At 47.1% G+C, this 21,010-nt stretch overlaps 1 protein-coding gene across 4 annotated transcripts in view; it reads right to left on the bottom strand.

The window, feature by feature from the left end:
- Nucleotides 1–21,010, bottom strand: part of LOC142418312 (discoidin domain-containing receptor 2-like) — a 63,587-nt gene that overhangs the window by 20,501 nt on the left and 22,076 nt on the right. For all 4 annotated transcript variants that reach the window (XM_075519954.1, XM_075519952.1, XM_075519950.1 and 1 more), the window contains 5 exons: nt 12,569–12,706; nt 8,103–8,205; nt 5,582–5,810; nt 1,631–1,778; nt 1,316–1,421 (listed from right to left, as the gene is read on the bottom strand). In XM_075519954.1, the coding sequence (XP_075376069.1) occupies nt 1,316–1,421; nt 1,631–1,778; nt 5,582–5,810; nt 8,103–8,205; nt 12,569–12,632 (650 nt within the window). In that variant the 5' untranslated portion in view covers nt 12,633–12,706. The remainder of the gene's footprint in view (nt 1–1,315; nt 1,422–1,630; nt 1,779–5,581; nt 5,811–8,102; nt 8,206–12,568; nt 12,707–21,010) is intronic.

The raw sequence follows: 21,010 nt of genomic DNA, 5'->3' as shown, positions 1-21,010 counted from the left end.
AAGACACTGTCAGATCACCTATTAGGCACATTCCTGTACAGGCAGGGATATGCTACCTCAAGAGACAACCCATGCCCAAGTTTGTCTGAGGTTTCAAGCTGTTGAAACACACTCAAATCTGTATTTACAGCAAAGAAAGTGGTCACACTAAATGTCTGAAAGTTCAGCCAGTTATTTAACATTTCAGATACAGACTCTTAATGAGCTCTCCTTCCACGAGAGTCAATTAGTAGGTAAACCAGAGACACCTCCAAACGTCAATACCATGCCACCCTACCTAACTAAACTCAGTGATGTGAAAAATTAACAGACCTTGTAATGAGCTGTCAAAATCCAGTTACTTTAGGCTTTTTGACTCCAAATTGGAAAAGCATCATACCCAAGGAATCTTTACAGTGAGTAATCAGTCACCTTCCTCTCATACCACATTGGCAGTGGTGCCTCTGCTGACCTGGAGCTTCTCACTGGGAGTGATGCAGTTTTCCAAGTTGTTTCAAGTCCATCAGAGCTTTGTTTTCAAAAACAGTATCTCAAATCTGTCCAGAAGCTCACAGGTATCAAGTGCAGGCCTAGAGTTCAGGTGTTGCGCACTTTCTCGGATGCCCAGTTTACCCTGGAGACCTCCTGCAACAGTTTAAGATGCAGTCTGCTAGAGAATGCCTTTCAGATATCAAACTCCAGAAGCAACAAAGGCAATGAAGAGGGGAAGGACCTTCATCTGCTCCAGGGACACTGGGACAGCGCAGGTAGAAGGTCCAGCCAGCTCTCCCATTCCAATCTGGGGCAACAGAAGAGTAGCAGCACCTTATGATCTGCAGTATCAACAACAGCTTAGGGCTATACCTGAACCAACAAAGAAATCAGTGTAATGAATATGGTCACAATCAGAGACCACGAGCAATGAGGGCTTTAAGGCAATCGGACACATCAGGACTGTGTCATCACGTCATGTAAAGACGGAAGCCATGAACAAAGACAGCACTTAGCTGTATAAGGACACACTCTTCTCTTTAAAGAGAAGCAACAACAACTTCCAATAACAAAAAAATTGTTTCTTTCCTGCCAGCCTTTGTCAGCTGGAGGAAACGAATCTGATGCATCCTGAGCCCATGCCCTCCTTTAAAAGAGCAACTAACAACATGTCAAAGGGCCTGGAACAATGAAGCCACAGTGCTTTGGAGAACTAGTTGGCTAGCCTGCAGCGCTGGAGGTCTCAAAGAAGTGTTTGGGATACAAGATACTAGCAACAGGGTTAAGTAGGAAAGAAGAGGTAATTTGCACAGTGACCGAGAGAGAACAGGACGACTTCTCCCACCTGCGCTCCTGGTAGCCATCATAGGTCGAGTCATTCAGATAAACGATGGGGAAGCCAGGAGCCGCTATTGTCCCTCCTTCAGGGATGCTATAGGATGCCAAACCATCTAAAAAAGAAGGCCATATACCTCAGAAATACAGCAGCAGCAGCCTTCCATCATCTCTGTCCATATGATCCTTTTATTTATGATGTGGACCAACAGAAGCAGTTCCATGGGCCTGGGATTCCCTCTGCATACGTGGGGACGCAGGTGAGTCCCAGTCAGTGTTGTGTAAGGACTACTTTCCAGTGACAGGCATGGAAATTGCTACTTACCATACCAGACACAGCCATAGAGCTCCACCCTCATACAGACAGTCATTGGCATCTCCGTCACAGGAATCACCCGGATAAAACGTGCAATGATGGGAGGCCGAAGATCTTTCAAGACCACGTCGTAAGTATCGATGTTGCCTTGGATCACCTGGAGAAGAGAGCTCCTTATCAGTAACATCTCCCTATTGTGCAGTTAATATGAACAGTGGTGTGCTTGTACCCTATCATTTGAGACTGGGGAGCTTTCCCATGCAGTATCTGCAGAGGATTAGCTGCTGCTGCTGCTCCCCTCCTCCGACCTGGTACATAGCTTACAGGGTGAAGGGTGCTGCCATTTCACCTCCTGTCCACTGCAGACCCACAGCAAGCAGTACTCTGAGGGAGAGGAGAAGGGCAAGCGGGAGATGAATGTACACGTGGACTATACGTTGCAGAGAGCTCCAGTTACTAGTATGTCAACTCTCCTCAAGTGAGTCTCCATCTACATTCTAACAGCAGGTAACTGAGCACTTGCCCTCATCACTAGTTACCTGGTGGAGGGTCCTGATATCCTTTTTCTATGAGCCAACAAAACTCCAGAGGTGCTGCAGTGTTTGGGGGATGAAGGTACAAGCAGCTGCATGGCAGATGCCTTGAACTGAAGCGTTCAGCATTGCCACAGTCACCCCATCCTGCTGAAGTGCAGTCTGCTATGGCAAGGACTTTCACCCGCCCCTTCCCCTCAGTTTCAATACGGTTCTGGGAACAGTCCACTATTTATTTTGACAGTCAGCATGTGGAAACAGCTGAAGTTGAATATCCCCCAGCAGTGGACAAAAGTGCCTAAGAGACTTTTTTGAAAGGATACGGACCTATGGAAACAGAGTAAGAACACTTTTGATATCAAAAGTCTGAATTATAAGTGTGACGGCTCCTGTTCAAAGATGTTACCGGTGAGGATGAATCAGAGACTGAGGTTACTCAAACAATTGCAATTGTTGATGTACAGGCAATTTAAAAGGTGGAGGCAGCCAATGAAGGAGCAGAAAGGTGGCTTCCTCTTCATGGCAGCAGGGAAGATCCCCAGAGAGGGAATATGGCCGGAGAAGTGAAAGACCTTACTGTACCACAAAAGGAAGCCACTCAGAGGACTGCATCTCCCTGAAGAAGAGCCAGTCACATCTGGTGGTCTTCTGGACTGCACCAGGATAGCTGTGAAACAGTTTCCTGCACCTGGCTGGACAGCTCTACAAAGGTGCACAGTCCCAGGAGTTGACAAAAAAAACCCAGAAGGAAAGCCAAAAAGTAAGCTCGCTCCCTCATCCTCTTCAGCTTCTCAACAGGCTTTTAACTTGCAGCCTCTTAAGATCCCACTTCCTAGGAGAAAGACCCATGACTTCTTCCAATGAAGTAGGGACACATAAATAATCTTCAGGAACCAAGTGACAGCAATTAGCCCTTTCAGCTGTCAGATGGCCTAAGATAGGAGACCTGGAAGTCATCTAAGCTGGCTCCACAAGACCTTGCTGATAGGAGATAAAACCCAAGAGGAGACAACATATAGTAGAATACCCCACATCTTCATACAGGAGTTGAACAGATCCTCTGGAGTTGACCATTTGTTGGGGAATCTTGGGAGTGGCAGATATGTCAACCCAAAAAGTCCTACAGGGACAGAGTGCTGGACAGAGTAAGAGGAAAAAACCTTCAGAAAAAGGTACCTTTGCACCAGCTCTGTATTGGAAGAGCTGATATTTTTGCCTGTCCTATATGGACATCTTCTGAGAAGCAAAAGAGAAGATGCACTTTGCATAGCACCTCCACAAGGTGGGGTTGCTGCTATTGAGCTCACTCGGTTTCTCAGGGCCAAAACCCCAAAGCGATCAGCTGTGTGTGGAATAAACTCAGCACCAGTTTCCAGTCCTGGCCACTACTGATGCCAATCAATGTTCCCAAAAATATCAGGAATGAAGTGGTGCTGCTAGCAAACAACTGTAGATGGCTGATCCCAGAAGCTGATGAGAGACCAGGACTCAACAGTGCTGCACCATGCAACATTAGTGCCAATGGAGAGCACCATCCTTAACTGGTGGCAGAGACAAGGGGACAGCAACCTGACCCTTTGCCCTTACTGAGCAAATGAGAGCTGGAGGTGACTTTCCTGGTAAGGAGCAGCATGTGCTACACATCTGATGACAGAACATCCTGTGAGATCCAAAACTTAACAGCACAGTGAAGGGGTTGGTTTTGGGTTTGGTGTTTTTTATTTGTTTTTTTGGGAGTTTTGTTTGTTTGTTTTGTTTTGTTTTTTAATGAAACCATTCATGTGATCTCCTTGGACAGAGACATGCCAAGATGGGCTCACATAGTCACGCTCTGAAATCTCAGTGACTGGGAATCTATCAACTGCAGGACTGGAAGAGGCCTTCCTAATGCACACAAATAAGTAGATTAGGATCTTGCATCTCCATCTGCACCTCATTCCAAGGCTTGAATGATTTTACAGGACATTTTTACCAAATTATTTGACCAGAGAGCAGTGCTTTTGAAATATGGATTCACTAATGGATACTGGTGACACATTTTGAAAAATACGTTTTATGGAAGGTCATTTTGCAGAGGAGCTGAAAGGGCAGGAATTGCACCCCATTGTGCATGTCATGTCCAGAACAGCAGGAGCAGAGGAGCAAAATCATCTTCTCTAAGGATACGAGGAGGGAAAACTTTTTGGTCTCATGTGATGGGGAACAGGTACACACACTGACAGAATATATGTGGACTTCCACATATACAGAACAGAATAGAGGATGGCTCAGATTATAGCATCACACACAGCTAAATACACGCTCATTTCCTTATTATGGCCTAAGAGGGAGATCTTGCAAAAATTGACCCATACTAAATCGTAACACCTGACACTAACACAGTCCTGAGTGCCCGAGAGCACTGCTCTGCACAGGACTGGGGTGGGAGACAAAAACCATTTAGCTGCTTGCGAATGCGTAACCAGTTAAATTCTGATATAACTTGAGATGCAGACAGACTTCACCTAAGAAAGTACTGATGAAGAAGAGTCAGCCCCATGGAGTTTAAACTTCCCCTCCCATCCTGCAAAGACAGCATTTGTAGCACACACCAAAACGTGAGGGATGAGCAAGATAATGGTAATGGCCAAATAGCAGATCAAAGGTCCGAGCGAGCAAATTATTCATTAACAAGCTAGAAGCTGTTACCTAACACTGCAATGCAGACCCCACTGTGACTTTCAAAGCACCCCCAGTGCTAGAAAACATCACCACACCCAGTACCTTTTCTAGTCTGGCTTAGGTCTTCAGACTCCACAAGCCAGCCTGAGGCAGGGTGATCAGGTCAGACGAGCTGCAGATGAGAGAAGGGGATTCCTTCCCAGGGAAAGTTTAATAAAGGCTTATGAACATGACCACAGCACAGCCAGCGCTGAGCTGTGTGCTCAAGTCTGGAGAGAGCAGGAGACAACTGTGGTGAGCAGGGAAGCCTCTTTGAGTGTGTGTTCAGCACACTTCCTACCTGCTAAACTCCTTCCTCCTCATTGCTCCCTACATTTAACACTGCTATCAGACATCCAGAAACTCATCTCCATTCCCTGCCACGCCCTCCCCTTTTTTTTTTAATCACAAAGCAGGCATCTGCTTTGCAGCTTCTAATTTAGAAGCAAGTGTCTGGCTGGTAAAGGGACATTCACATGACGTTTTGAACATGGACAGAAAGGTAGTGAAGAGCCAGTTTTCAGTCACAGCAATGGCTGGGATTTGGGGGATCAGGTCAGGGGAATAACAGTGCAACATCACAGCAAACACACGACACTGAATGCCTGACAGAAGAGTCAGGATAAAGTACCATGCAGCAGGCAGTACGTAGAGGACGTGCCTTCTAGCGTAGTTCTCTATGACTTGACTTCTGCATGCTCCACGATTCAGTTCCTACTACACTCACCTTCCTGCCCTGACGATCTTTCCAGGAGATCCAGCGCTCTCCATTGCGGCTGTAGTCAATTCGGTAAGCACGGGCAAATTCTTTGCCTGTGGCACGGGCATGCCGTCCCTGAGTCCCAATCAAGGTGATGAAAAAGAGCTTGTGCAGGTCAATCTGAAGGAACTGTACATCTTCTGGTTGCAACAAGCCAGCTGGGCACCAGGCTCCATCCCCCTCTTCCCTTTGTAACCTGAGGGGAAAACCACACATATTAAAAAATGTCACTTCCAAGGATCCAGCCTTCCCAGTAACTAAGGAAACACCTTGAAACTTTGAGAGTTGGGAGAAAGAAACCAAATCAGAAGTGAGACCTGACAGCTGGCTACCAAACACCTCTCCCCTTTGGGGTGATGAGACTTATCAGAGTTCTGTAGCCAGCTTTGCCCTGTTCAGAACAACTCCCTCAGTTTCAGGTATCTTTCATTAGCTGTTAGAAGTAATTTCTTTCCCAGACACATACTTTCATGTTGATCGGAAACAACTATGCTACTCAGTAGGGAATTGCATACTGCATGCTTTTTAGCACCTTGCTGGTGAAGTACATACTCACTTCTAAACCCCATACAGTAAGGCCTGAACCTCTGCTTGAGCCACTCCTACAGCTGTAACAAGCACAAAGAGGAGCTATCTTAAAACTACATTTTTAGAAAGAAAAGCTCTGCCTATCTACAAATTATTCTGGGTCATCTCAACACATCTTTCGCCTGTCCTTCACTGAGCAGAGTTGCTTGTGCAGGACACTGCTAGGTGTACGATGTGAAGGTCTCTGCTTCAAAGTTGAACGTTGTGGTACCAGCTCCAAAGATGAAGGCTTTTATCCTTGGAGATAGCATGCCGAGCAGAGTGCTGTACCAATCAGCAGGTGGAGCCACTAAAGGAAACATTGCCTCACCTAGGCTTCGGTAGGCTCAGCTCTGCCTCAGACCTCAGCTGTGGTCAGCCAGGCTCACCACTCTCACGGTGGTGAGAGTTTTAAATGTGAAAAATTTATCCAGACACAAAAAGGCCATGTGGGCTTTTTAGGAACAGGGATTTCTTAGCGAACAGCAAGCCCTTGAAGTGCCCTTGTCTTTCGGACAGCTATCCCATCTCTAACTGATGGGATCGGTGAGTGCATCAAGGAAGGTGCATCAACCCCTGTGCATCAAGGAAGGCAGTACCCAGAAGGAGACACTGAAGGCCAAGGCACAGGCTAGAGAAGATTTTTGTCTCAGGTTGGTCAGCTGTTTAGGGTGAAGTGGCAAGTAAAAGAAGTTATAAGAAAGGCAGGAAGGGTGACTGTGAAATGACAGGAACAGACATCTGCATAGGACAGCTATGACCTCTAACAAAATGAAGTCAGCTAGAGGGTGCCTTCATGTCTTCACCCTGTGGACATCCAGCTGCCCCGGCAAAGAGATGATGGTAACAGATGGTAACTGATGCCTGAAGTATTTGCAGAACTGGAGATAAGCCATACCTCGGAGAACAAGTAAGTCTCCCAGCTTTCAGACCCACAGGCTTGTTCAAACTCCATTAAAAACACATGACACTTAGCATCTTTGCTTTACTACAGACTAAGAAAAAAAAATCAAGTACTAGGAGCATTTTATGATTTTGGACTGCCCAAATTCATCATAAAAATATAAGTATCATAGTTAACCTGAAATTCATATCTGACTTGCACAGAAACTGTAGGAATGTTTGATATCATCATTACAAACAATTCTAAGGAAGCTTGCATTTGTAAGTATTTTGTGAATCATCAGTTAGTAGCTTTAAGAGAAATGAAATGACAAAAAAATGAAAAGCCAAGCTTATGAGAAAGACTGTGGTACTGCTTGACACCGAAAGAAAATTCTTTAGCTGCTTTTTAACAATTCCTTAACTCTGCAGTTTCCAGGTTTTTGAGTCAAAGTGGACACAGCCCATTTCCTCAATATGATGCTGTTGAAAAGTTCATCCTCATAAATGATTTCCTATGATTTAGTTTGAAGTGCTCTACAAGAATCCCAGGGGCACTCTCCCTAGCTGACCTGTAAGTCATAAATCCATTAGAGATTTATTCACAGAACTACAGGAAGACCAAGGTCGGAAGCAACCTCTGGAAGGCTCTAGGCCAATCTCCTGCTCACAGCAGGGCTAACTCCAAAGCTACAGTGTGTTGCTCAAGGACTTGTACAGCCACATCCTGAAAATCTCCAAACACTGAGACATCACCACATCTCTGGGTACCTGAGAGGTCCATCATTCTCATGGGGAAGGATTTTTTTTTTCTTAATATTGATTCAGAATTTCCTGTATTACAGCTTGTGACCATGACCACTACCTCTTGATCTTTGACTACGCACCAATTAGATTTAATATGGAAGCAGTGAACAAGCTAAGCAAACTTAAAAGTTGCTTTAAGAGTGAGGGAACTTCTTCCTCAATCACATACTTGGTACCTAGGGGGAGGGGGGGGGGGGGAAGGATTACATTTTTTTGCCAGAGATGAACCTACCGTGCATACTGGGGTCCTGTGGAATCATACCACTGGCTAGAAGCAGTGATGTCTTCATCCCGTATTGTCCCTTCATGCATACCCAAAGGGTAACGGCATATAGCTGAAAATGGGAACAAAAGCAAGTAAAAAATCAGTACCAATTCTTTCTAAATCACCTGACAAGTTTAATTAATAGGCTATCAATGCCTAGGGAATAAACATGGTAATGATAAAATAGAGAATGCAAATAAAGAGGACAAAATAATTACCATAAACTGAAATAAGTAATGAAATACACTCAGAGTTAGTATCATTCAGCAGACTCCTGGCAAGGCAAAAAACTTTACAAAGAAACATCTGAAGAACATGAAAGCCAAAACCATACTAGTGTTAATGGTTGCATGGACCTATTTTACAATGAAAAATTATTTATCAATAATGATGCGATATAAAAAGGAGGAGTTTGTTAAAGATTTTTCTTCTTCTTCTCAAATAAACTGGACGCTTGATGTGCATTCAAATAAGAACAATTACTATTATTTTCACCAGTCCAGTAACAAGTGAGAAGTTAAATGGCTTCTATTACAGATGACTAGACCAGCTTATGGAAACATCTGCTCTGTTGTGTCTCTGCAGGTTAGAGCTTACGTTTGAGCCCAAGCCCCTCACCATCCACGCTGCCCCATCCCGGTCTGTTCCCTGCCTCTAGCCACAAGTGGAGCAAGCATTTCTCTCCAGGCATGAGAAGACTCTCAAACTTGGTGCCTCCAGGGAGTACAGACACAACTGGCTCAAGCCATCGAGCTCTACAAGCTCAACACAGCTCAATACACCAAAGACAGTGCAGATGCAGCTTACAAATCCAAGCTGGCCAAGCTCTCTCCCCTGACACAAGTTTGAAACACGTCTTGGAATATTAGAGATGTTTCAGAAAACTCAAAGTCTTAATGTATTCATTAAGACTCAGTATTCAAAACAGGCAAGCAAGATATTTTTGTCAGACTGACATCAACAGCAGATTAAAAAGAAAGTTATACGGGATTAAATCATGAAACAATTAAAAGACAAAAACATAGTCAATGGCAAGTCCCAGATAAAAAGGAAATGGACCTTCCTACAGATTTTTGGTCTTTGTCGTCTGAGCTCACAGCAGCCCCAGCTCCCCCCCGTCTGCAGTGACGCAGGCAAGTGCCAGCACACGCTCCAGTCACTCCAGAGCGGCATGCGTGTCGGTTGGCACCCTCACTGCTACGCTGCCTGCTGCCGTATCAGCAGTTCTGCCTGCCCTTCCCTCAGCGAGGGCACTGCCTTGGGTGTCTTCCTCATTTCTGTATCTCAGCACTGCTGCCCTTGTACCAAACCCGGATAAAGCTGTTCACAGGTTCAGAAGCTACAAGAAAAGACAGAGGCATGAAACCCACCTTGTTGTTACCACCATACAGAATAAACAACTGCAGGCCAAATAACTACCTGACAGATTGCAAGGTGGAAATGTTTGCAAACAGAGGTTGTTTCAATAGGGTTTGGCTGCAGCTGTTGTCAGGCACAGTATCAATGAATGTGTGATGTTCTATATATTCTTAAATAACCTGGTAAAGGAGATGGGTGGTGAGGTGACAAGGTTTGCTGACGATACCAGATTATTTAATATCGAGAAAAGCAAATTATGGGAATACATACAAAACAAACTAGAAAACACCATTAAACCACTGTATGTATTCATGGTCAGATGCCGGTCAGATTTGGAATAGAGCTCTTACTCCTTCCTTCTCCCATCAAAAGGCAGAGAAGGCAACACAGATGATACAAAAGGAAAGATCAGCAGCCTCATCATTACAAAAGAGATGACTGAAGTGAAATATGACAAAGATCATTTATATCCTAAACAGTTACTCACTAGCTCTCAAAATAGCAGAACCAGGAGGCATCGAAAGATCAGACAGCAGAGTTCAAAACCAACATATGCATCCTTAATCTATTAAACTCTCCGAATGCCAAAGGTTCACATGGGTTCAAAAATCAGCTAGATTTTTGAACCAACTCACAGCTACCCAGGCAAATACACAAGTGCTAGCTCAGAAAGCTCCTAAGCAGCAGACTGCAGCGAGCCAACCGCATACCTGAGGTAAAGCACTGCTGTGTGCTTGCCCGTCTGGGCACTTCCAGAACCAGCAGGGATGGGACCCTGCTGGAGTCAGGACACCAAGCTCGATGGGCCTCTGGTCTCACCCGGAACGTTCATTCATATGTCTGAGGGTTCTTAAGAGGCCTGTTTACAGAAGAATTCACTGGGAGGCAGCTGGTGTCTGGCTGGGATCAGGCATGATGATTGTGGCTGCTGAAAGCCAACCGAGGGCTCTAACCCCACTCTGATACTGAACAGGAAGTTCAGTAAACCAAACTGGCCTCGCCTGTCTTCACTCTTACATGTCCCACCACAGAGCAGTACCATCTGATCTATTGCTGGAAAGCTAGTACGTTGCTCAACTATGGCTAAAAACCTGAAGATTTTCCTAAAGGGTTGAGTTGTCATCTGAAAGCAGAAAGTGGTTTTTGTGTTTCTGCAGTGGGAGTCCTGTCTGGTCACACTTTACTTAAAGGTCAAGTGCACACCCTGAAGCAACGCCAGACAGAGAGCTGGGAAGGACTCTGGGGGACCGGGACTTACTGCAATCCTGAACAAAACTCATTAGTTCACAGAGGGCTGCAGATGGAAGCCAGAGTGGCCCTGGTATCAAGGGATGCACGCTGTGGCTCTCACAGAAACAAGCAGCATGAGGCTCTCGTCAAAATGCACATCCTTTCAAGTAAAACCATCCTTGGGTTCTGTTTAGGTGTCACCGGTATTCCTGCTCAGACATCCCTGACCCTTTACTATGCACTCAGGGACACACTCACCTGCTATGCAGACAGGATACATGGAGGTTCACAAAAATGTCACAGCTCCCCTCTGTTAGCGAGGTCAAACAACTGACGTTGGGCAAAAGGACTGCACAGGATCCTTCCTACACAGGTCTGAAATCATCCACAAGGCAGCCCCTTTGGTTTAGAAGGCAATGCAGGAGGTGCTCCAGACCACTCCTGGAGCAGCTCAGGAGGTCAAGATAATCAATGGAGCCTGTGGGCATCACAACTGAGGAGCATCAGCTGGGCTATGGGTGTGCTGCAGTCTGGGGGGGAACAACAGGGCATGGCCCATTGGGACAGAGAGGCAGCTGAGCAGCTGTGGGAGCTGAGAATGCAAAGCTGCTTGAGGAACTCACAGGCAGAACCGAGAAGTGTGAGCAACGCCACACGCTTATTTCTTGGTGGGGAAGATTACTGCAGGAGGGTGGCACCACAGCCCTGTGCTCAGAGCCCACCTCACCTCCCAGGATTCTGTGGTGGGAGAAGCTATTCCTGCACCTTAGGGTGTGCTAACTTCTGTACTTACCACCACCAAAAGGGATCTGCAGGTGACTGACCCTCTAGCTGCTGCCTTCCCTCTTCTTCTGCTAGTTTTAACCATCAGAACCAGAAGGCAACCCCAGTTCACAGCTGGACATGTGGAGGGGTGTACAGGGCAGGGCACAGCTGTGTAAGGGGGAGCACAGGAGTGCCTGCTGAGCTCCCCCACAGGCTTCACTTCTCTTCTGGCTGGTTGCAGCACAACCTCAAACCTCCGCAGAGATCTACAGGCCAGAGCAGGGTCAGAGCCAGACACAGTCAAAGGGTTCCAACAAACAGAGCCAGACCGAGCAGAGCAAAGGAAGGCCCTGAGGGTAGCACTGCTGCCTCACCACACCTTTGGCCAAGCTGAAAAAGGATTAGACTCGTTTATTTCACAGACTGTCTCCAGCTCAAACCACCTCATCATGGGAATTTTTGCAATATATTGCAGACCATTATCTTACTCATTGCCGTCATGATTATAACTTGCCAAATGCTGTAGGATAAGAGGTCATGCCCTCCACAGGGACTCACATAAGCTCATATCCCTACCTCCACCCTAGCTTTGTGCCAGGTAGGGTTTTCTACCTTTCCTTCCACAGCTCTCTCTCCAGAACCTCTCTTGCTGGCTGGAGACCTGTAGCTTATGCTTTGCTAACTGGTAATTTACTTTCCACAGTGAGCACAGTATCTCTGAGCCAGTCTAGAGACAGATTTGTTCTGCAGGCCACATGGTCAAATTGACGAAGAGATAATCAGAGCTCAAAACAGGCCTGCTGAGAGCATGGACCCTCTGGGTGGGCAGAGAAAGGAGTATATCCATGTGCCCGAGCCCTCCTGGGAATGTCAGGAGAGGTGTTTCACTCCAGTACAGCTGTCAAGTAAGACTGGCCAACTCAGTCCAGAGGAGGACATTCAGGGACTACATCAGTGATTACATTTACATGCATTCGTTACATTTATACGCATTCACCATGAGAGGGCAAAGAAAGGCCGAGAATGAACATATGAAAGGTGGGAGATCAGAGTGCTCTCCCAGCCTGGCAGCTCCCTACCAGGGTTGACTTCGGTGCCAGATGGCTCAGGCAGTGAGGCCAACAGCAGCATGCAGAAGATCATGGTAGCAATCGGAGGTGCTGTGCAGGGTCAGATGGGCGCGAGTCCTTCAAAGACAGCAGCTGCCACCTACATTTCTGAAAGACAAAGCAAAGAGAGAAGATGAGAGTCCTCCAAAGACAGGACTTCTCTGTGCTGCAGACTTGCTATATTGTCATTGCCTCGTGACGGGTTGGGCAATCTTCCATGCCTTCAAGAGTGTCTTGACCTCAGCCCTACTCTGACCCATCACCTGATCAGAGGCTTAGTGAAGAACTAATGATTGCCTGACTACCTATACCATCTCTAAAGCTATTAATGTAATTCAGTTTTTAGGAGCTCAGCTGCCATGACCACTGTGCAGACATACTCTCCTAACTGCTCTTAAACAAGTCCAATGCAAAGTAATCTCTTCCCCATCGATTCTTCACTTTCCTTACTATATTAACAAGTACTGAAGCTGCATCTACAAGGAACTTGGATAGTCCAACCAGGCTCCCCAAGTGGGGCTTATCCACCCAATGCACACCTCTATCTGCACCAGCTGACTACTCCAAGTAGCCAAGTGGGCACTCTGGAACTTGTCACACAACCTTAAGATAAATGTCTAAAACAGGGCGAAAATAATCTCTCCCTACATGTCCACATTGCTGCCAAAAGAGCATGTGCACTCACACATGCGAGCACCTTAATTTCCTGTTTGGAAACAAGGAAAATAGCAAAGGGCTTAAACGCTGGCAATTTCAGTGGAAAGCCATGATAACACCTAAAGGAACACAAGGTCATATCTGCAAAGTTATGTGAATTCTTTGTGTCCACATTCACTACAAAGAGCCTCGGGAGGTTCCCATCCTGGAAGACAGCTTTACAGAAGGCAGGTTAGAGGCTCTGTCTTATAGTGAAATGTCAGGCAAAAAGAAAACAGAACAAATCAATAAATGAAAAGTTACCAGGACCAGAGGGTGTTTGCTCAAGAATCCTCAGAGTGGTAGTAAAAAGGCAAAATTGAATGTTAGGATTTGTTAGTAAAGGAAGAGAGGATAAAAAAGGGACCATCACTATGCCAGTGCATACACGCGTATAAGAACGACAGAGCATCAGATGCCATTAGCTCAGAGATTTGTAACAAAAGGCTGTATTTTTTCCACCCAACATAATTAAACTGTACAAGTCACAGCCGTTGAGTTGCCGTGGATACCAAAACAATTGGATATATTCACAACAGAAAGATATACCACAGCTTCTTAAATCTGAAGGTAAAACCTTTGGCTCAGGAAATCCCCCAGCCGCAGATTGCTAGACGCCCAGAAGCTAAATCAGGGTTAGAATCACTGAGGCTTGCCCTGTTTTCATTCTCTTTCCTAAGGATTTGCTACTGGCCATTGTCCCTGCTGGATTCCGTCAGAAAAGATGGCTCTGAGCCTGAAAAACAACTAAGGGCCTTCTTGGGAAAAGAGCCAAATGCTCATGCAGGAGGGGAAACTAATGATCGGTGGATGCTGCCTGGCAGTGCTGTGCCCAGCCATGTGACAATGCAAGCAAACCCAAAAAAAGACCTTAAAATTGCCAGGACCACTCCTGCTTCAGCCACCTCTTGTGCTCCACGTGAGCACCCTGGCCAAGGCTGGGAGGAGGGTGCCCACAAGGTTCTGTGATTTTGTGGCATCTTGGGTGGCGAGCATGCAAAAGCAAAGCAGTGGAGAGAAAAGGCAGCCCATTTCTCAGCAGGAGGGTCTGGCAATCAGAAAAGAGGTTTTGACCAAGTATTCTCCAGCTATGTGTGCATCCAAGGTCATCCTTCCCCCTGAAATGGAGAGGGGTGATCTCCGATGCAAACACACCAATTCCCACCATCCCATGAAAAGTACCATGGAGCAGAGACTTCTTGTAGCCGTGTGGAGGGAGATTTTGTAAATACATTTTTGCAGCAGAGTTTGAATACAGACCTGGTGGATGTTAATCTGTGCAGGGGATTTGCTAGGGTGCCCCGGAGGCTCCCAAAGCAGGACTCGCAAAGGGAACTGCAGAGAGTTCAGCACTAGAGAAGACGTCGTCCCACAGGACATGAGAAAGGAAAGTGTCATGAACATTAAGGCTTTAACTTTAACCACATTATTGGAGGAGGTGATGGGAAACACAGCAGAGCGCTGTTTGGAGGTATAATAGGGTGCCCTGGCCATGGCCCAAGTGTCTGCCACACTTATGTGGGAGACATAGTGTGGCAGAGAAGATCCTTCCGCGGGGTCCCCATGCAGGACCAGCCACTGAACAGAGCTGCAAGTTGCTGAGGAGACCTGGCAGGAGAACAGCAGCTTTGAAATATCTCCCAGGTGACTTCTCAGCTGGAGGTTTAAAAGCTGCCAGCTCTACTGGAGCCCTCAGATGGCAGAGGACAACAAGCACACATATGTTCCATGCCCTCATCACCCCCTTCAGAGCCTAGAAACAGAGCCTGGCAAACAGGCATCTGTAAAGACACAGGCTAGCACCCACCAAAACACCCTGGGATTTCCCTCTGTAACATGGCCAGGGTTAAGGGAAAGGGTGGCCAGAGAGCACTGAAATAGCAGTCGTACATGGCTAGGCGAGGACCAGAACCTGCTGTTGAAGCAAAAAAGAAATGAGAGCAACCCTAGACATCACTGTAAGTGTTCAGCTGCTTTGGCTTCCCATTTGATCCAACAGCCCAGCAAAGAAGGATCAACAGCAGGGAGGCAGACGCCCAGCAGTGGAGCACAGGGAGGAAGGAGCACCCATCCCCTGCCATCAGGACAGAGCCCACAGCCCAGCTGGGATCGGCTACCACCCCAAGTGAAAGGTACTAAAGCTGAAACTTAGCATAAGGATTTTGGCTTTTGACAATAGCGTAGTTGTGCTAAGTTTCTCTCATCCTCTCAAAATGACATGCAAGTCGTGACAACAGCCGCCAATGTCACAGCAATACAATAATGTGCTGTGTAACACAAACAGCAACATTATCTCATTTGACCAGGTACAGACCAAGCACCATAATTTAAGTGCCCATTTGCTTTATGCAAAGCTCACGCCATGTTCTAAATCACACCTATTGTATCGCCACATAGCCAGTCACATCATTTAACCGCTTGAATGCAGCCACCAGGATGTAAAAGAGAACAGGAGGGAAGAAGGAATGGGGTGGAGGGTGGACAAGGAAAGTCACACAGAAATGCCCAAGCACCACGTCAGCTCCTGCCACTGAGCCAGCAACCAGCGCTGGAGGAAAGGTATGGGTTGGGGTGGCTCAGACAGTTGTCTGTCCCACCCCGTCCTGCGAGCTGCAGGCAGTACCCTGTGAACTGGGGGCTTCCCAGGACTTGAGGGGTATGTGGAGCTCAGCAGGTCACACAAAAATAGTGTAGCTTGGGGGAACTGCAAGCCAAAACTGGAACATGTGGCCATAGAGGCCAGCCTGGCTTCCAGGAAAGAAAAGGAAATCTTCAGAGTTTCAGCTGTCTGTAGCTCTGTGTCTACAAAAGCTGTCTTTGAATTTGGCCCTTGCCTAAAGGGTATCCGAGATGAGTAGGATGAATCCTCTCAGGATGTGTCTGTCTCCACTGATGACAAAGGGAACCTAAACGGCTGGCCTGGACTAGCCTCATCATTCTCAGGTGGCCACAGTTTGGTGAGACAAATTCTCACCTTTGTATGTGGCAGTGACGAACTATTTCCAGCAGTTCAGCCCTACACAGGGACCCCAGCAGCTGCGTTCAGGCTGTGCTGGGTTTGCTCTTCCCACCACACTTGGTTCCCAGTCATGGACCACCAAAGTACATGTTCGGGAGTCCCAGGAGAGGTGCTGCACACCGGGAGCAAAGAGCGTCATTTCTCATCTTCTAGCGCTCTACGGCAGCTGCTGATCTCTTGAGCAAGGACTCCAAGAGTGTTTTTCACTCCTGCCTCTAAATTTAGAGGAGCCTCAGCTCCACTCAGGAGCTTGTACTGCTGGAAATCGCTGTTTGAAGAACTACTGATGCTGATTTCTGCTGAGTCCGAGTCTCAGCTAGTAGTAGATTGGATTCCCAAACTGCACACTTCCAAGTGCTAGAACACACTGGAATATACTACTAAATACAAGCCTCTGTACAAACTGCTTGCAAATCATCTTCCTAATGATTTTTTCTGGGTAGACAACTCGATACTTTTCTTTGTAGCTCTTTCAGCTGCATTAGAGTCCCTTGCTGTACTCATGCCTTTCTTCCTGACCTGCCCACACATACGCAAAAAGTGCCAAAACTACAGCACAAGCCTGAAAGCAGCAAAAACAGGATTAGCAACATCCTCACAGAGGCAAGAAAGTGTTAAACTCTGTTCTGGGGACTGAATGGATCAAGTTGCTAATTGCTAACAGCTGGCTGCAGGAGAATAAAATCCTGTTACAATCATTGTGAGAGTGGAAAAAAAAAATCTACTTGCTGAAAAACTCACTAAGAAATGCAAAAGAGGGCAGTTTTTCCCAATATACCCAGCAGATACCATGTCAAAAAGCCAATCCATCTCCCTGCAGAGAAGCAGCTCGCTGTGACCCAGCGCTGCATGGGGCCTGCAAGCAAAAGCACTGGGCAGTGGGCGCAGGAGGGAGCTATTCTTTAGTGATGTGCATGAAGGTGGGACTTGGAGCCCCTCCAGGTACTGTTCTCCCTCCAGAGATCCATTATGGAGGTCTGGCATGTTTGCAAGCCTCTCTAGATCCCAACTGAAACAGGCATTTGTTTTAACCGGTTCCTTTGCAGATCATTACCGTGGAGTGGGACCTTAGGGTTTGCTGCAGGAATCCCATCACAGATGCCCAGCACCGTGCCAAGAAACTCCACGGTCACAATCAAGACTCATAGCTGTGTGTATGATGCACTCTGTATGTATTACAGGAGGATCTATCCTAAATCAAAAGTATCCTCAGAAGAGGTTCAGGAACAGTCAGGAGGACTGGACGGTATCTCCCAGCATTCCTAAAGCAATTCAAGGAGGAAACAGCAAAGCTACTAATTGGGACAATATCTGAAGCCTGAAGAAATAGAGGCTGGAAAGTGTGATTTCCATTTTTCTGGCTCCAGAATGACGGCGGAACATTTCTCTCTGCCTCAGAATTAATGTGAGATACCCCAAACCCAGCAGTCTCCCTCTGGAGTACACGCTTACAGCCTATGCAGCTCCAGTTTGGACCAAACAGAATTCCGTTGATGAAAATGCCTAGCAGAAAGGATTCTGATCACTTCTTAAAACATTTTGCTTAGTTTACAATTCAAATACTTCTCACTGCTGGCATCAGTTTTGGTTTTTGAAGAGGGCTTTTAAGCCCCAGTCATCTCCTCCATATACATTCCCATTTACCATTAACAAAGATTCCACCTTTGCAACTTGACTAGCATCATGCTGAGTGCGTGGGGACAAAAATCTTAAGGAAAGGCAATATCTTCTAATGAAACTAACTGCCATAAGAGCAGGGCTGCTGGCCTGAGAAGATGGCTACCCACTCCAGCAGAGCTGCTGGAGGGTGAATGGATGGGACCAGCATCAGGACAGCCATGCTGCACATGCAGGTGCCCTGCAAGGCGGCGGCGACAAGTTTTCCCTTAGGTGAACTCAGAGCGTGGTCTCTATGGCCATCCCTAGATTCAGTCAACCAGGTAGCACGGGGAGAGGTCTCTGCATGGTAACAGGTGGCACCTGGACAAACCAAGTGCAAACAGTGACACCAAAAATCAACACATTAGACAGTAACAGGGGAGCTGGGCAGGCCCAGCAAGATCCTGGCATAAAGCACAAGGCTGCAACAGGAGTTCTTTGATATGGGCACCAACAGAGATGGCCAGAAAGAACATAAACCTGTGGCAACATTAGGAATGTGGTGGGGGACACAGGGCAGGAACAGTGACACCACAAAGTGATGTCCAGAGCAGCAACATGTCTGGACAGATAAAAGCAACCAGATTTTAGGTGAAAGAGTTGGATCAATCAAGATGCATGAGAGCACTAAGGCACAGCAATAGGAAAAGTGAGACGAGAATAGGTTCCAGTGTGATCTCTGAGGTGGCCTGGAGACCTGTCACCACAAGATACACAAAAGAACACATGGGGCTAAGAAGGGGACCACAACATGTGGGAGTGGCACATGGGGTGGGGACAGGGACACCACAGAGCTGGGTCTGAGGCAGTGGCAGAAAAATGGGAACATCGAGGTCTGAGTGTACTTTGTGGTTGCCCTCTTGAGGGGTGGGTGACAGGACTGCCCTGAGGCAGAGGAGGGTCTGAACCTTGTTTTCCACGTTGTAGCCAAACATCTAATGGGGCTATTATGAAACAAGTGACACCTCACTCTTGCTAGATTTTAGGAGAGAAACAGCATTCCAGTCACCCATAACATAGCCATTTAACACTGGGAGAAGGTTCAGCCCATGGACCCAAGCATGAAGGATTGCCTTACCTACAGCCTGGAGAGAGGTGCGGGTGTTTTTGCAACGGAGTTGGAGACCCACAAATCCTCCAGCATTTTCCCATTGCCTGTTGGCCAGTCCCACAGGAGTGGGGTGTCCTTGGTTTGTGAAACTGCACAGAGCACTTTTGTCACAAAACCAGACTTAGGGATAAATGAACAAATGTAATTTAATCCATCAAAGTAACCAGGCCAAAATTAGAAACCATTAGAAAGGCAAAGCCAAAGATAAGGAAATGCAATTCTAACAACGGGTGCTTCTTAGTTCAGCTAATCCAAAAACATAGCTACCCTTCCCCACCGGCCCTAGGGCGAGGGTACTCTGTGCTCCTCTCAACTGAGGAACCTGGAGGTACCTCCCATGACCCTGGCAGACCTGCCAGGCATGTCGCAACTCTACACGGAACACGAGCGCACGCCGTCCCCCAGGAACCCTAAAGCTACACCCAGCAGCAGGGGCAGGGGGAGCCTTGCTGCACTCCAGCAAGCCCTCCAAAATACAGGTCCCCTCAACTGAAGAGCAGCCTCCAGGCTCCAGCCCTACTGTTTCTGTATGACAGATGATGCAGGGAGGCAGGGGCAGAACAGAAGACGTGCACAAACAAAAGCTCTGATTACCTCCTTTCTCCTTGCCCAAGCAGCAGTGATCGCTGCCCCTCACCAGAGCTTCCTTCCCACGCAGAACGGGCACCAGAGAGCACCTGGCACGTTGACATTGTCACTCTATTCCTTACACTGGCATCTCTCTCCAGCTCTTTTTTTTTTTTTTTTGAGGAGGTTGCTTACTTTTTTTTTAAACTATTCTTAAAACATATCAACTACAAGTTAGCAATAGTCCTCTCAAGACCTACAATCTTCCACTGCGAGAGTCTCACATAGCAACCATATAGATGACATGTTAACCACACAGATGACAGATAGAGTATTAAGAGCACTCAATCTAAACCACCTTCCTTCCTCCCCATTCTCAAGGGGCTCCACCATAACCTTTTACTTAACTGTACTCAAACTTGCATTCAGAAGGAGATCAGGTTACTGAGTTGCAGAATTATTCGGGCTGGAGGAGATCCTCAGGAGAGCATCTAATCCCACCTCCTGCTCAAAGCAGGGTTAGCACCAATTTCAGAGCAGCCTGCACAGGACTTTGTCCAGCTGGGTCTTAAAAAACCTCCAAGGATGGAGGCTCCCCCACCTCTCTGGACAACCTCTTCCACTGCTTGACTGTCCGCAGAGGGAAAACTTCACCCCTCCTTATGCCAAGGCAGAAGCTCCTGTTATTTCAGTCGATGATCACGGTCAGCCCTCCTGCCAGACACCTCAGTAAAGAGCCTGTTTCTTTCTTCTTGATAATCTGCTCTTAGGTATCCCAAAGCCTTCTCTTGTCCCAACTAAACCACCCTGGCTCCGTCAACCTCCTCAGCAAAGCCAGATTTCAGTATTAAGTTACTTAATATGTTCTCCCAAGTCACCACTCGTGAGACTGAGGCTCCATCCAGGCAGTGGGACAGCTCTGGTCAGATTTTGCTATGACTCCCACCAGCTTCTTCATGGGCAAACTAGGGAATAACTTGAGTTTGTCCCATACTGACGCTGGAGCATGGCTGGAGCACTACTCCATGGCCCTCTGCTTAGGGACTGCGTGGATCACATTCCCGCTGCTAACTATTTTTGAGAGGTATCAGGTGGCACTTTCTAAATCAACCTATTCAACATAGTACTGATCGGCGAAATAGAAACTGAGAAACTGTCACCTTAGCACAGCAAGAGGGCAGGGACTGGTTACATTAACAGCAAATAAAGACCAGATACCACCAAAACTGCTCAGGAGGGTGTTTCTCAGCTCAGAGCCCACCAGCTACCAGCAGTGGTGAGGCAGCCTAGCAGAGCATGAAGGATATGCCAGAGATCAGACCTTGCCCAGGGCAAGGGGGACCTGCCTTCCCTCTGCCCA

Source organism: Mycteria americana, chromosome 17 (genome assembly GCF_035582795.1).
Source record: "Mycteria americana isolate JAX WOST 10 ecotype Jacksonville Zoo and Gardens chromosome 17, USCA_MyAme_1.0, whole genome shotgun sequence".
NCBI lineage: Eukaryota > Metazoa > Chordata > Aves > Ciconiiformes > Ciconiidae > Mycteria > Mycteria americana.
This window is presented reverse-complemented; position numbering and strand designations above follow the sequence as displayed.